Below are 16,470 nucleotides of genomic sequence, written 5' to 3'. Positions count from 1 at the left end.
ATTGTTTAACCAATCGTTTTGCTTCACGGTGTTGAGTAACATGTTTGATGCACCAATCAGGAGCGACCTCATTGAGAGGAGGGGGGGGACCTGCTACTGTGCCATCTTTGTGTTGACATCTTCGGAGGACTGAGAGGTAATATTCCAGTTTTCAAAGATAAACTGTTGCTTTTATTGGACAACATAGTGGTCCCCGAGGTCGAGCACATAACCGATTATCCTACAGTCGGTTTTTTGAGAACGGATCCGGTTTCAAACAGAGCCTGCGCCTTCTTTTTGACCGAGTGGCACCTGCTGCTGCGCCGCTGCTGCTTTAGCCACGGTCTATTGTTAGCGCTGTTAGCTAATGTAGCATGGTCACGGAGGATATATTTGAAACGAGATACACGCAGAATGGATCCAGATCCGTGTTCTCTGCGCAGCTTCAGTTAAAATGTTCTTAAAGCGCTGTGCTATTGTTGCCGAGCATCCTGTATGCACGTCGTTGTTCGCGACAAAGCAACCGTTAGCTCAAGCTAACGTTGGTAGCAGCAATCTGCTGCTAGCTTCGTACTAAATATGTAAGGTATCGGTGGTGTCTTTGGTCGGATCGAAAAAATGTAAATAAAATAAATACTTAGAGTCCCGGCACAGCGAAGATGTTTGACTAAAGGCCACAGACACAGCCCTTTTCGGTTTACTTTTAAATGAGCGTTCTCGCTCGGTTAAATTTGGCTTAACAGCTGAGCCACAGTCAAACACATCGGATCGATTCATTTGTATTATTAAGCGGATATTTGTTATTTGACTTTTCTATGTAAAATATCATTCGCTGCAATGTTTAAGGCCAAAGTTTTGTTTTAGTTGGTCCTGTTCATAACCATATTTCTGGTTCTGTCTTCATTTCTCAGTGTTTGAATGGATATTACCAGGTGCACGGAGAAATGGGTAAAACAAGACAAGGTTACTGTACCATGGAGCCCTCATTTCATAAAATCATGACATTCATGCACAGTTAACATTATTTTGAACAGCCAGGGATACAAATCAGACACTTTGGACGACGCCATTGTCAGACAGCATTCTGTAGTTGTTAGTCTGTTGTAGCAGGTGCATTCACGGCCCCCAATAACAAACTGATTGAAGAGTTGGGTTATGTTTTAAAGCTTTTAAACGCACATTTCTGATTCAATTGAACCAAAGCAATTGTAAGTGGGAAAGATAATAATTTGGCAAGGTATCTTTTTAGGTTTTACATGTTATTTTCCCTCGCAGCATACACAAGCCATTTTCATCTAATGTGTTACAATATTTATTTTGAACATTTAAACCATCTCACCTAAAACCTTCTGTAATGTGGGCCACTGTGTGGTTCATGTTTAAGGTTTTCATCTCCTTGCTGTTTTTATTTGTTCAGGAGAGGCCTCCAACATCTTCCATAATGCTGTCTAGCAAGAAGTCGGACGCTGGCTCTTCTTCCTCCTCCTCTTCATCCTCTGCTGGTGCAGCAGGAGGTGATAGGGCCCCGATATCTGATGCCCAGACTGGCCCCTCAGCTTCAGCTGCAGGAGCTATGGATGCAAAGAAGAAAGAGAGGTCATCCCCTAGTGGGGAATCTGGAGGAGGCCCTTTGCCTCACCAGGCAGGCCCTGGGGGGGTGGACCAGGACTCAGCTGAAGTCCGCAGGACGAGTCGACGAAAGCGAGCAAAAGTAAACATTTTAGGTTTCCGCACCCTTTGGGAAGACAGTGCCAAATTAGACTCTCTCACCAATTCAATCAAAAATTCTACAAGCTGTTTGTATACAATCTACATTAGATGCAATGTTACTCTGTATCTCTAGTCACGGGTTCTCATTTGCTTGAATTCCTCAGTGGAAGTTAGAGACAGGAGTAAGTTAAAAGTAGGTAAGTTTTTGCCTTGTCCTCACAGTTTGATGTTTATTTTATTTGTTTCCTGACTTTGGCACTTTTAAATGAAGTGGGAGCGAACCAGCCAATTGGTACCCTTTACGCTGGTTTTAATGATGCTTTTATTGTGCCTACTGTTGCAGGTGGAGTACCGCGAGATGGACGAGAGCCTGGCCAATCTGTCGGAGGACGAATATTACTCTGAGGAGGAACGGAACGCCAAGGCAGAAAAAGAGAGGAAACAGGTCATCCCTCCTCCGGCTCCACCAGCAGAAGAAGAGAATGACAGTGAACCAGAGGAACCATCTGGTGGGTCTATAACTTGAGGTGTTACATCAGAGCATTGAAATTAAACCAGTAAGGAGAAAAAAAATTTGAAATTTGAAGTTCTTTTTTTTTTTAAACCTAATTTTTTGAATGCTCTCTGCTTACATCAAGTCAGTTCCTGAAAACACACCCTGTGTTCAATGTTAACAGAGTTGTTGATATATATCTATTTGTAGGAGTGGAAGGTGCCGCTTTCCAGAGTCGCCTTCCTCATGACCGCATGACATCGCAGGAGGCCGCCTGCTTCCCAGATATCATCAGTGGTGCCCAGCAAACTCAGAAGGTCTTCCTCTACATCCGTAATCGCACAGTATGTATCAACCTATGTACATTAATAAGTCTTCAAAGAGAATGGCACAATAGCTAATAGACTTAACGTATATGTACTCCAGTATCTTTATTATATTAATCTCATCCAGCTCCAACTCTGGCTGGACAACCCTAAAATCCAGCTGACGTTTGAGGCTACAGCACAGCAACTGGAGGCTCCATACAACAGTGAGAAATAACCATAAACATATCTTTCCTTTTTATTTTTCTACCTTGTATATATTTTGTCCCTATTGTTAAGAGATTTCTGTAGTTTTGCAGAGGCTGATTTTGGTTTTTGTGTCCCCCCCCCCCCCCGACTTAGGTGATGCAATGCTTGTCCACAGGATACACAGCTACTTAGAAAGGCACGGTCTCATTAATTTTGGCATTTACAAGCGGGTCAAGCCATTACCAAGTAAGATCACTTCATCCATTGAACTGATGATATAGCACTGTCCTTTTGGCAAATGTTGGTACAGTAAAAGCTTTGGTTAGAAAGCAAATATATATGTTTGTTTGCTTTTGTTTTTTGTTTTTTTTTTGTTTTTTTTTTTTGGATGATGATGCCTAACTGATGTGCTCCCTGTTTCCTGTTGCAGCTAAGAAGACCGGTAAAGTTATAGTTATTGGTGGAGGTGTGTCTGGACTTGCTGCAGCCAGACAACTGCAGAGTTTTGGGATGGATGTTACTGTTTTAGAGGCCAGGGTAGGTCAACAGCACAATTTTTATAAAATTTTATTCTGCTATGTACACCCTCTTTAATAATATATATTTTCGAAATGTTAGCATATTAATGTCGAAAATATGTTCTTTTCCACTCAGGACCGCGTTGGAGGAAGAGTGGCCACATTTAGGAAGGGCAACTATGTTGCTGATCTGGGAGCCATGGTGGTGACAGGGCTGGGTATGAATCAACTCTTTTATTTATATACTTTTATGTGAATACTGAAGCTCATCAGAATATTTAGTTATAGTATCGTATAAATCCGAGGTTTCCATTTGAGTTATATTTTCATTTCACATGACTAATACAATGACTATTCTTAGAGGTGAAACTTAGTTATTCATGTATTCTGTTCTCTGTAACAAGTTCAAATACTGGTCTTTTTCTTATGGTGTTTCTGTACTTATGCAGGTTTACCTATAGGGGGTGATATTGTCCTTGTATATGTTGCTTCACTGTCCATTGCATGTGTTTGCTTGTTCAGGAGGGAATCCTATGGCAGTGATCAGCAAACAGGTTAACATGGAGCTGGCCAAGATCAAACAGAAATGCCCACTGTATGAAGCCAATGGTCAGGCTGTGAGTACAATGCAATATCCTGAAGTAGTAAATGGATATGCCTCTCATTCATTATCCTACCATAGACAAGCTCATCAGGCTGTTTTTGCATTTAACAAGTAGAATCCTGAAATACCTTATGGATGATAAAATATTTACTAAGTTGTAAAAACACATCTTTTTCTGTTTAGTTAGTATTTCTTAAAATCCCAGGTTTTCTCGTAAAGCCAAGAAATGACTTCACAGCTTGAATGATGGGAAGAGGCTAATGTTCGCAGAGGCATGCATGCGGTTTAATGTAGCCCTGGTGTTTAAAAGTACACGCCTGCTTTATTCGTACTGATGTTTTCAGCTCTGCAGTAGTTCAGGTTGTCTAACAAATAGCTAATTCCAAAAATAACAATGCATCGGTGCAGGGCTGCTGCATCACTGCTACATTCTCAACCCAGTAGCTTGTGTTTTTTGCTAACTTCAACAGAAGATAGAATAGAGTATATGAGAAAGTATTCACTATCGGTACAGAAATGCTCTGTGTCTGGGTTTATAGCTGTGCCTGTTGTTGTCCTGAGGCAGCGATCTGGCTTTCCATGAGCCACAAAAACACACAGGATGGTGGATGCATTTAACTACTTACCCTAGTGTGCCATTAACAACAGCTCCTGTTCCTTCCAGAGCAGAACAGAAAACAGATATAACTTAATGTCATTAAACTGGAAATAAACTGTGTTTTTCCTTCTCGTTTTTTTTTTTTGTTCTCCCCATCAAGTGGCAGCAACAGTAGTGGGGAGTTTAGGTTCAAGTTCAGGACGCTGCCACTGAAATAGAGACTAACCAGTGGGGCTCTTTACATCATATGTAATGGCTTTCCTCTCCAGAGGAAAGGGCAAATTAAATGTTCATGTTTTACTTTTGTGCAAACCTGTTTGAGGTTAAAGTTGTGTTTACCTAATATTCTCTCTCTTTTTCTCTCCCCCTCCCTTCTTGTTTTTCAACCCCTTCCATGTTCATCTTTTGGTGAACTACTAAAGGGTGAACGGTGCACAAGTGTATGTATTGGTTTATTTACATAATACATTCCTTACCTAATATTGAATTTCATCTCCATTCATTTTACTGTGACTCAGTGTAGCTCACCATTTCACATCTGTGCGGCAGATAAAAGGAGGAACCATGAACAGCTCAGTGCAACTTTCCTCTCTCCTAGAAATCTAGGATAGGACAGTAACATTAATTTTGTATGCCATACCTCATTGTTGACATTCACAAATTACAAACATAGTTTCATTTTTAAAATGTTGGACATTTGTGTTTATATTTGTGAAAAAGTCCTCTCTGTGGAGCCATTGCCATAATAACGTATCTGGTACTAATAGAAATACGATACAAATAATCTGATGACACCATTGGCTAGACTCTGCCTAAAGAGATCAGAATATTTATTTCTCAATCAATACTGTCGAGAGAATTCATGTTTCAGTAACTTGCTTTTTCAAACTGCTGCAAGCCTAGCATGGTGTTCATATCAGATGGTTTAAGCATGTTTTGAAGTGTGTTCCTGCATGTTAATCCAGACATGGAGTATCCAACAAGTGTCTTTTAGGAACAATGGATGTATCTGCTATGCTTCTTCTGCTTCTATGTCATAGATCAGTCACCTAGCCAAATGCAATTATAGATATGGAATGAGTTATAGGTTGGAATATGTACTGATGTAAATTATCATTAATTTCACTAAGAAAGCATGATGATGTTTGGTGAAATTCTGCTTTTTGACTTAGTGATAGTACTTTGTTAAATGTGCTTTTGATTGTAGTTAAGTCTGACATCCCTTTTAGACAATTTATGTTTCATCAATTGTATTTATTTACATCCAGTTTTCTTCCGTGTGACTCATATCCTTCTCATGTGATTATGCATGTGTGGATGTACAGGTTCCAAAAGAAAAAGACGAAATGGTGGAGCAAGAATTCAATAGATTGCTGGAAGCCACCTCCTACCTCAGCCACCAGCTGGACTTCAACTTCCTGAATAACAAACCAGTTTCTCTGGGACAGGCTCTGGAGGTGGTCATACAGTGAGTGTGGCGTGCATCCCACGAGTTCATACACAGAAGATGGTGACCACTGTATCTTCAATCAAAGAAGTTATGTATACATATGCACACGGGCAGTGATCCTCTTTGTGTGTGTGTGTGCACATGCATGCAGGCTGCAGGAGAAACATGTAAAAGATGAGCAGATAGAACACTGGAAGAAGATCGTAAAGACACAAGAAGATCTCAGGGATCTTCTGAACAAGGTGAGAATAAGCCAAGTTTTCTTTGTGGCAGCACCTGGACTACAGTCAACTACAGCCAGTTCTGAATTCACTTTTTTCCCATTAGTTTACTATTAGTAACAACAATGACCTTTACCTAATACCAAGCTTTCCCATTCTTCTCCCAAAAGATGGTGTCCTCTAAGGAACGGGTTAAGGAACTCTACCAGCAGTATAAAGAGGCCAGCGAAGTCAAACCACCAAGAGATATCACAGCTGAGTTCCTGGTGAAGAGCAAGCACCGTGACCTCACCGCACTCTGCAAAGTGAGCTCAATTACTGTTTCACAAAAAGAAAAAAAAAAATTAAGGTTCAGAAACAGCAAAAGGTAACAAATATCAACAAAGTTCCAATAGAGCTTTTTCATTTCCGGACATTTCCTGCAGTTATTTTCAAGCTGCAGGCTGTTACCTAGACTGGATGTTGTCTACAACAGATTCCTATGTGACACTGTCATTATTTCTTCAGACTGAATCAGAATCATTGGAGACTGGTGAATTAAAATAATCGAGTCATAACTGTTGCTTTTAATAGCTAAGTATTTCCAAGTGAGTTTCGTGCCAGCGTGCGTTATGCATACTGTCGATATTTTCAATTATTGTCCATTTAAACTACTTTAAAGCGGTATTAGATTTCCAGGGTTGATTATTAGATGTATCAAAAGGTCAGAGGGCCAACCACCACAATTTCTTTGTCTTTGGTTTGAAAAATAACATTTGTCATCAAAGATTGGGTCGTTTCCTAAGAGTCATTGTGCTGAAGACATAGTCAGACTATTATTTTGTTGAAGTAGTACTAACATATAAAAGGGATATTTTATGGAATGGTAGGTCGGGGTGCCTTGCAGATTTTAGTGCTGTGCTATCTAAGTATACAAGACAGGCTGTGTTTAAGTGGTTTAATGCCTCGGTGGGATATATTATTAGAGTGAGTGCTGCTGTTTTATTTTTGGTACAGACAAATCACCTCCACTACTTCTATGTGTGTATTCTAGAAGGAGGTTTTTGCTGGTTTAAACACAGCTGGTGTCTGAAGCGGATTGACCCATCCGCTGGTTAAGCAACCACTTCAAGACCTTAAATCACGGTCTGAATGTCTTTTTGTCTGCAAATGCACGCATACATTTTCACCATTGCAAAATAGATTTCAGAAAATTTGTGTTCATACACGTGAAATGAAAGACTACAGCACATAACAAAAGTTCAGTGTTAATCAGCTTTAGACTGTGGCAGGGATGAATAAATTGCTGTAGATGTACCAGTCAAATGTTGTACCTGTCTCAGAGTAGCACTGTCCTGGGTCCCAGCATGGTAGGTGGTCCTGCCAATGCTGATCCTGTGTAGCCCATCCTGTTGTGGTGAACAAACAGGTTGAGTCAGCCCTTTCTGTCAGGATCAAGACTGCTTGTCCTTTCTACACGACCTGAAACCCTCTGGGTGTGAACCTCAGCCACACACACACACGTGCACACCAGACACTCTGAGCAAGTTAAAGATCAAATCAGCTCTATAAGTCTCTGATTCACTTCATTATTCATTTTTAATTGATATTTGTGATGATTGTTTTTGGAAAACGCATTTCCCTTGCAGCAGAACATTCCCAGCTGTGCTGCTTATATGCACCTAAGATGTGTGTTCAATGCAGTATTCATCTTCTTGCTGCCTGTTTTGTGTGTGTGTGTAGGAATATGATGAGTTGGTGGAGATGCAGGTCAAACTGGAGGAGAAGCTGCAGGAGCTGGAGGCCAATCCACCCAGGTAATTCATGACTAGGAACGTTCAGTGCAATTTCCTTGAACTGCTGCTGCTTCTTTTTTATTTTGCATCAAATTGGTTAAATGCAGCATGAAAAGTCACTGCGTCTGGCGCAGTAAAAACTATGGGCAACTTTGAAATGCCAGCCAGAAGTTTCAGCAAGATATTCCTGATCTAATATGGCCATGAAAAACTTCACTTGAATCCAGCTGGAAACAGGTACAGTAGCAGCTCGTTGCTCTGGTTTGGTTCCGTGCATTTTCCTGCAACATAACTACATTACTTTTATTTGTTTTATTAGAAGTTATTTATTTAAGTATGCCGGCTATTTTTAAAGCAATATATTGTTTCTGAGGCTAGTCTGAAAACAGCCTAATGGCTGCAGCTTGTTTTTTTTGGCCCTGCAGCTCTTAGCAGCGCATGTTTATCCATGTTGTGCCAATAAAAGTTATGTCTTTATGTGTGTTGTTATATAGCTGTTTTTCTGGCCTGTACACGAGAAAGCCCGCCAATGTCTGAGTAGCTGTCAGAATGCATGATTGTCGTTCTTTCCTTTCTTTCCCACAGTGATGTTTACCTGTCATCCAGGGATCGGCAGATCTTGGACTGGCACTTCGCCAACTTGGAGTTTGCAAACGCTACGCCCCTCTCCACCCTTTCTCTCAAACATTGGGATCAGGTACATACATGTTCCTGTTTTGAGATGTCAACCAAACTGTCCCAATAAATGCTTTACGTCTCTGACATTCCTACATGTGTAATATGCAATTTGTGACTGTAATAGGAGATACTATCATAAAACATTACCCAGTGTAGGTTACCGGTCTGATGGGTTATTCATTTGTCTACAGGATGACGACTTTGAGTTCACTGGCAGCCACCTAACAGTAAGGAATGGTTACTCCTGCGTTCCCGTGGCCCTGGCTGAAGGCTTGGACATCAAATTAAACACAGCAGTGCGGCAGGTCCGATACACAGCATCTGGTACGTAATCATAACTCTCTTTGCAAATAGTATGTGCATACAGATGTAAAAAGTGTGCTTACAGCTATTTATCTGTTCGGACTCCAGGCTGTGAGGTCATAGCAGTCAACACACGCTCCACAACCCAGACCTTCATATACAAGTGCGACGCTGTGCTGTGCACCCTGCCCCTCGGTGTGTTGAAGCAGCAGCCCCCTGCTGTGCAGTTTGTTCCCCCACTGCCTGAGTGGAAAACATCTGCCATACAGAGGATGGGCTTTGGCAACCTCAACAAGGTTTGAGTTCCCTGTGCACTTACGGTGCCATATGGGGCTGAATCAGGTTTTAAATCATCAAGCATGTCTTGGCAGTGGGTTTCCTGCAGGACTAGGGCCTTCAGAGAGCTGAGTCCTGCATCTGTCTTTACTGCAGTGTCCTTGTGCTGTCAACTTGACCTTCAGCTTCTGCAGAGGCTCGTGTATCTAAAACACAATACTATTCCGTCATTGTTGTGTTTTTTTCCCCTTGCAGAGCCACATTAAGCTTTCTACATCAGCATCCCCTCTGTATCCCACTGATTGATTCCTTCCTCCTAAATCAGTCAAGGTGTTAGCATACAGCTCAGAAATCATGGATCCTCTTGGCCTACAAATAGAAAATGTTCTGTTGCTCAGTCCGGTTCTTTGTTTGGATGAAAGATTGGAGGCTCCTTAATCCTCGATGGGCGGAGGGTACAGAGACGGTGGTGCAGACAGGTTCGAAAGAGAGTCAGTTAAAGCCTGTTGCGTGTGAAAAGATGCTTTTTGCTTGTGTTTCCATAATCCGAGCAAAGCGTTCATTCTGCGTCACTCCTGACTCACCAGCTGTCTCTGCCCCCCCTCTCTGTTGCTGAGCATCATCTGCAGCAGAGTAGTTTCTCCTAATTCTGCTGCAGCACAGCAGAGTACTGCATGATTATGCAACCTGACCCCCAAATAACGCTTTGCCACCAGCAGAGGGAGCTCAAGCAAACACTGAGCCATTACTAGTGTCTATAAATATGTTGAGCTTGAGATGTACTTCATTGGCAATAGAGCTTTTGATAAAAATCAGCCCTTTGGTTCTTGTGTGCTGTCTTTTTTTTTTTTTTTTCCCTTCTTTCTCTCATTTTGTTTGCCTCCCTCCATAAAGGTGGTGTTGTGTTTTGATCGCGTTTTCTGGGATCCAAGTGTCAACCTGTTTGGTCATGTTGGCTCCACCACAGCAAGTCGAGGCGAACTCTTCCTCTTCTGGAACTTATACAAAGGTGAAAAGAGATCACATGTCATTTCAGTCACTCTGCCGGTTATGCTGTCATCTGCAGTCAATTCACAACTCTGAAACAAGTGTTTTAAGTGGCATTAACCTCCTTTAAGACTAAATTATAGTCTGAGTAGCTCTGATTATATTTTATTTATTGCACTACAAACAAGGTAACAAGACCCCCTCCCCCCCTCCCCTCTCTCTCCCCTGGTCAGCCCCAATTCTACTCGCCTTGATGGCAGGTGAGGCCGCTGGCATCATGGAAAACATCAGTGACGATGTAATAGTCGGACGTTGCCTGGCCATTCTCAAAGGAATATTTGGAAGCAGCTCAGTACCACAGGTACATGTCTGTCATAGGTGTCGTTTGTTTGATCTTGATCTTCACGTCTGTCACACGTTCCCACAGACCACACACCAGATTGTCTCATAAATTGACAGTATTTTACTACACATTTCTAAGATCAATCACTGGGGCTGCCTCTGGTTTTTCCAATGCTTTGAGTGAAATGTCATAACAAGCACAACTTTACACAGCAAGAATATGTGAAAGGCACTCGCAAGTGTAGTCACATCCAAACCACCTCTCATTATAAATCATTTTCTAATGGACAAAAGTCCATGTAGGAGCTGTAGGATTCCTAAAACGTGTGTGTTGTTGTTTATGGTCACGGCAGCCTAAAGAAACAGTGGTGACCCGTTGGCGTGCCGACCCCTGGGCACGGGGCTCCTACTCCTACGTCGCTGCAGGTTCTTCGGGTAATGACTACGACCTCATGGCACAACCCATCACACCTGGCCCTGCTATACCCGGAGCTTCACAGGTAAACACACAGATGGGAGAACAGTGTTGATCACACCACTCAAGGGTGTGTGTTTGGGCGAGAATGAGTGTATGTGTGTTTGAAAATCTGAGGAAGGAAAGGCATCCCAGCTTGCCCACAATATGTAACCAAACCAAAGCAGAGCAGTTTATTCCCAACACAGATGTTTTTTTTTTTTGTTTTTTTTTTGGGGGGCCTTTTTGATTTTTGGCATGCTGATAGATGTGAGCAAACCCTATTTATGTATTGCCTGATGAGTTCTGGCAGTTGACTACCACACTTTCCCCTCCTCTCATGTCGGGACAATCCAGCATGGCGCTCATTTCCGTTTTTCTTTTCCTCTCAGCCGGTCCCTCGTTTGTTCTTCGCTGGGGAGCACACCATCAGGAATTACCCAGCCACAGTCCATGGCGCCCTGCTCAGTGGGCTCCGTGAAGCCGGGCGCATTGCCGATCAGTTCCTCGGTGCCATGTACACACTTCCCCGACAGGCCACCCCAACAGCCGCCAGCAACCCCCAGCAGGCTCAGCCCACCCCCAGTGTTTGAGATCGATCCTGCCAGCTCAGGACTTTGGCACTATCACCCATGAACTGTGGATATTTCTGTACGTGACAATTCTTGGAAATCCCGGAAACACACTTGCCTTTTTGCCTTTTTGCGTAACATGCAGCTCTAGAGTACATTTCTTAGTTGTATGCTGAATGACATTATTCAGACTCAGACCTTTAGTTTGGGATGTTGTCAAATACAAACAGACATTGAACAGATAGATACGACAAAGACTGGGCTGGGAATATATTTCAGTTGTTACATACCATTGTAATAATCCTTCTTAAACTTTATAAATGTGGGATTCTCCGGTCTTGAAAGAGAAGCATGGCATTACTTTTGGTACTTGGAGTGACTCACTGTATTAGATCCCATGTGAAGTGTGTTATTTATGTGCCCCCGGAACTTTCTTTACTAAATGTACACACAACCTAAAACCAGATATTATATGAGGCAGACAACCAATTCAGTAGCAAACTGTCAATCTACTAAAAGTGACATTTCTCTCTGTCATTCCAGAAGCTTCTCTTTGGTTGTCTTACCTTTTTTAAAACAAAACTGTAGCTTGATGCTTGGTGAACTGAATTTCAATTGTTGAGGTTGCAGAGTATAGTGAAAATAGTTTAAAGCTGAAAAGAGAATTTCTTTTTTTTTTTTTTTTTTTTGAAAGATGTGTGAATGTTTTTGTTGCCATAGCAGTTTAAGTATTTTATTATCATCATCACGCTTTTTTTTAATACTGTCAATTTTTTTGTTATTAAAAGACATGAACTGCATTTTGAGATCTGTTTGAGGTTTGTTTTTTTTTTTTTTTTTTACTTTCTACTTTAGGGTTTACTTCTGCATGCTTCTTCAAAAGCAAGATGGCTGATTCTGTTTTGACCTTTGACCCTCCAATGAACTTCCTTCATTGCAAGTCTGGGTGTTTCACAGGCCTGTGGTTCAGTACTAGAAGGGTAGTTTTGGGGGGGGGACAGAGGAGGGTCCCTGGCAGCAGCTCGACATAGTGGGGATGTGAGGAATGAGAAAGGGAGGTTAAAATGGTCATGAGCCATGAGCTTTTCTGGGGAACTGTGTTTCAGGGCTCTGTTTCCATGCACACTTCAGAGTCATAGGCCTTGTTTTCCCCCGGAGCTGTGGTTATTGTGACCGAAGGAGATGTTTGATATAACAACAGTAATTTGAGCTGGGGTTTTGGACAGAAGTTCTCGGGTATTTTCACCTCCCCTGTAAACCCCAGGCTCATAGGAGTGTGCAACTTAACTTTTGAGGTACTTTTTCATAATTGCCTCCAGCCCACATCAACTGATCACTTGATAGAAATGCAGAGGCTTAAAACATCAGACACTGAGAGCTATAAGTCTTCTGGATGAGAGACTGGAGCGTGCCTGAGCACATTTCACATAATTTATAGGTGTGAGGTGGAATGTGCACTTTCACCAGGTTCACGCCCCCCCACATGCTGTTGCAGGTATGTTGGTAATTATCCAATCCAAATTGAATTGAATCCAGGCACTATAGAATCCCTGTATAATGATTTTAGCTTGCACAAGTACAATATTTTAGCTGTGCCAGCAGATCAGTTATTTAAATCACATAAATCCCAAGCAGGTAACCTCAGTAATCCCAGCATGCACTTGCACGTGCAGTACCCACCCTGCTTTTTCCCTGGTCTCACTGTCCACCTGTTGTGGGCAGTGAGACCTCTTTCTCACTCTCCTTCCTCTAGCCTGCAGTGCCACTGAGTCATTTCTATGGTTGACTTCACAGCACTAATTCAGGTCAGGCATCAGCGCTGAGGCTCAGGAGTACCAAGGTCCAAACAGGCACCAGTGTAACAGGTTTGCACCTCCCTGCATCTGAATTTAGGACAGATTAAACCACACAAGCAGGAGACGGTGTTAACCCATGACTACTATTGTATTATTTTTTTACTCCAGCCAATTTATTTGACTATGTGTTCCTTTTTATTTAAATATAAATGAAATTTACACAAGGTGGATGAAAATAGCTTCAATTTCATAAGCTGTGACTGTAAACACTAACTTACACACCAATGAATGTTACCAACACCAAAATGATCTAATAGCATATCCATTCATTTAGTGCTCAGAATTTGTCCTTGGATAAATTAGCTATTTCAAGATATTGTTAAAACATTTCAGATTTTAAAGGAAGTTTTGTCCAATAAGAGTAGCCTCAGTAGAGCTGGATGGAAAGGAGACAAGGACCACAATGATCTTTAGCTGCTCTCTGCATCCACACATTAAAGCCACATAGTTCAATTCAACAGGTTCAGGCTTGTTCTCTGGATTTGCTAAAACTGCTCTGTTGTAGGAAATTTCCAGGCAGCAGGGGATAAAGTAAAAGGACAGATTTTCATCAGAAGAACCCCTCCTGGGATGCACTGACTCTTACTGATTGGTAATGATCTAACCAGGGGAATGACCCAACAGAGCCACCGACTAGCTGATCGTTGGAAGGAAGGTTCATCAGACTGGAGTGTGATCAATGTTTAAAGGAACAGATACAAGTGCTGGCTTCCACAGAGCAAGGCATAGCTGTTTAAGAGAAAGCTGTGCGAGCTGACTTTGCATTCCACAGCAGCTTGTGGTTTTCCTCTTTATACCTGACCAATTTGTCTGCCTGCTTATTTTGCATATTGTCAGCTGCTGTTCTCCCTTTTTCCTCTGGCAAAAAAGGGGATTAGACACACACACACACACACAGACAGTGTACGACTATGAAATCAGAACTTGCTGAGCTTGCGGTGCAAAATGTATAAAAGTGATTAACCTGTGTTTGGGTTTGTTTTTTTTTAAAGACACAATCAAATCCACGCACACTCTGACACACAACACAGAGACGTGTTACAAACAGGTTGGATTTTATTTTTATTGGAATACATATGGTTTTGCTGTACAGTTGGCAGCTTCAAGAGACCTACATGCAGAGTGCGCCAGCCACAGTAAGGTTAAAACATGCACAATGTATTAAGTCTAAAACAGAAAAAAAAAAAAAAAGAGAAAAGAACAGCCTCCCGACATAGTCCACCTGGCATGACTGACACACTGAGAAGCAACGGTAAATCATTAAACCCTTTTGATCTGATTTCATTACACATTTCATTCCACTTTTGTGTTTGACACCTCTGTCTGTCAGTCTCCTCCTGCACAAACATCTAGAAACACAAAGCATTAAAAACAGTTGATCGTACAGGCCTGAAATTCTTGTGTCTGTATGTAGGTAAGAGAGATGAGATCCAGTTACTCATATTATCTTAATTCCTATTAGATTATTTGTATGTGTTATACACACACGTGTGTGTCTGGGGCCTGCATGCTTCATTCTTTGGCAGCACTTACAAACATACAGCACAGAAGATGTACAAACCCTGAATTTATGAGCAAGGGAGAACAGAGCAGAGGCCAGAGCGTTGAATGGGCCCTGATAATAATAAAAACAAAACAAAAAAAAAAACCCACCGGGCCGACACATGAACCACTCAGCACTGCCGACCTGCTCAGCTCTGATAAAAATGCATGTAGCTCTCCTTCTTGAATGACTATGACACAAACTTTCTCACTCTCGCTCTCTCCCATTGAAACGGTCTCCCTCTCATCCATAGTGTGTCATCGAGTCTCCCAGGTCACAAAAAAATGCCTTGCATTAATATAACAAACACAAAATACAGGAAGAAATACTCTCCAGGAGTGTAATAACAACAAGAAAGATACATTATCTTGCAAAAAATATCATTCTTAAAATCAAGATGGACAAATACTTAATATATTTCAATAGTAAGGCCCACTTTACAAAAGTACAAGATTTTCCTTAAATAAAATCTATCCAATATAGCTTCCAAAATAAGACATCTTTTGTTTAACAAAGAAATAAAAACATACATATGCAGAAAACAAAAATGAGAAACTCCTCAAATTGAATCTTTCCTCTTTATTTCAGCATCTTTAGAGACAGGGTATCCATCTGGGGGAGAATTGGCACTCTCTCTCACTGTAAACTGGAAATACCGTGGAATGCTTTTGGCACTATGTTAGAAGGCTGAGATTCAGGCAGAACAGGGAGCTGTGCCTGAAGAAATACGCCGAGTGTGCGCCAATTTTCTTTCTTCAACTAGTGAGATGATTCTTAAACACGCTAATCTGGCTGGTGCAAAAACACATACCTGGCTGTGGTGCATTCAGCAAACAGCTATGAAAAACAGACCTAAAAGTACAATTTTGGGGCACAAAAGGAAAAAAAAAAAAAATCACTTTTTAACAAAAGGGGCTAAAGGGGGCATTAGTCGTCTGAGGTCTTTAAGTTAAGTGCTGGTTAAGTGCAGATTACAGCCTATGCCACCCAACGACACCATGACCCTGGCTTTACAATGACGGCCTTTGAGGAAAAATGGTCTGCTCGCTGCCCATGAGCCATTTCTGCAGAGCCACTCCAATCTTCACTAAGTACATTCTAGTCTACTTTATAAAAGTGGGAAAAACAATGACTTGTAAATAGCGGATGTTTATACATACATCAACAGAGCTTTAGGGGATTTCTTTGAAATCTTTAGCTGGTATTTGAGCAGGAAAGCATAAGCACCCTTTTGTTTCAATCACCTATTTTCAATACTAACATTCAAAGCCATGTCCAAAAAGCTATCACACTGGCTCTGGCTCCACAAATGATTTGCAAAGCTGCCGTCAACAGAGGAGCAGACAAACCCGGGAACAGCACTCAGCCGTTTCCTTACAGCGCCACGAAAATCCGACACATTCCACTGCGCCAACAATACGCAGGCTCTCGCCACTGGACGCACCCAAAAACACCTGAAACACGGGAGCCACACCCAGTCCTAACTCTGAGGAGTCCAACTATGGTTTCAAGGGACAGAGTGGAAGTACAGTTGGGCTATGGGCGGTGGTGGTTAGTATACTTTAGGGCCTCATAAGGAAGAAAGGCAGCGTATGT

General features: G+C 41.8%; 1 protein-coding gene across 4 annotated transcripts; it reads left to right on the top strand.

The window, feature by feature from the left end:
• The first annotated feature begins 80 nt into the window (after positions 1-80).
• kdm1a (lysine (K)-specific demethylase 1a) lies at positions 81-12,221 on the top strand. Of its 4 annotated transcripts, XM_029493638.1 has the most exons (22): positions 111-136; positions 891-927; positions 1,397-1,690; positions 2,030-2,198; positions 2,393-2,526; positions 2,636-2,714; positions 2,851-2,943; positions 3,128-3,234; positions 3,352-3,433; positions 3,738-3,832; positions 4,840-4,857; positions 5,743-5,885; positions 6,019-6,109; positions 6,259-6,393; positions 7,811-7,884; positions 8,449-8,560; positions 8,733-8,865; positions 8,953-9,140; positions 10,015-10,129; positions 10,341-10,468; positions 10,803-10,949; positions 11,296-12,221. In XM_029493638.1, the coding sequence occupies exons 2-22, from the start codon at positions 898-900 to the stop codon at positions 11,494-11,496; spliced, it is 2,568 nt and encodes an 855-aa protein (XP_029349498.1). In that variant the 5' UTR covers positions 111-136; positions 891-897; the 3' UTR covers positions 11,497-12,221. The 4 variants fall into 4 exon arrangements, with proteins under 4 accessions (XP_029349499.1, XP_029349498.1, XP_029349497.1 ...); XM_029493639.1 differs by lacking the exon at positions 891-927 and having other exon boundaries at positions 81-136; XM_029493637.1 differs by lacking the exon at positions 111-136 and having other exon boundaries at positions 921-942; positions 2,033-2,198.
• The last annotated feature ends 4,249 nt before the right edge of the window (positions 12,222-16,470 follow it).

Source organism: Echeneis naucrates, chromosome 22, assembly GCF_900963305.1.
Source record: "Echeneis naucrates chromosome 22, fEcheNa1.1, whole genome shotgun sequence".
Lineage (NCBI taxonomy): Eukaryota > Metazoa > Chordata > Actinopteri > Carangiformes > Echeneidae > Echeneis > Echeneis naucrates.
This window is presented reverse-complemented; position numbering and strand designations above follow the sequence as displayed.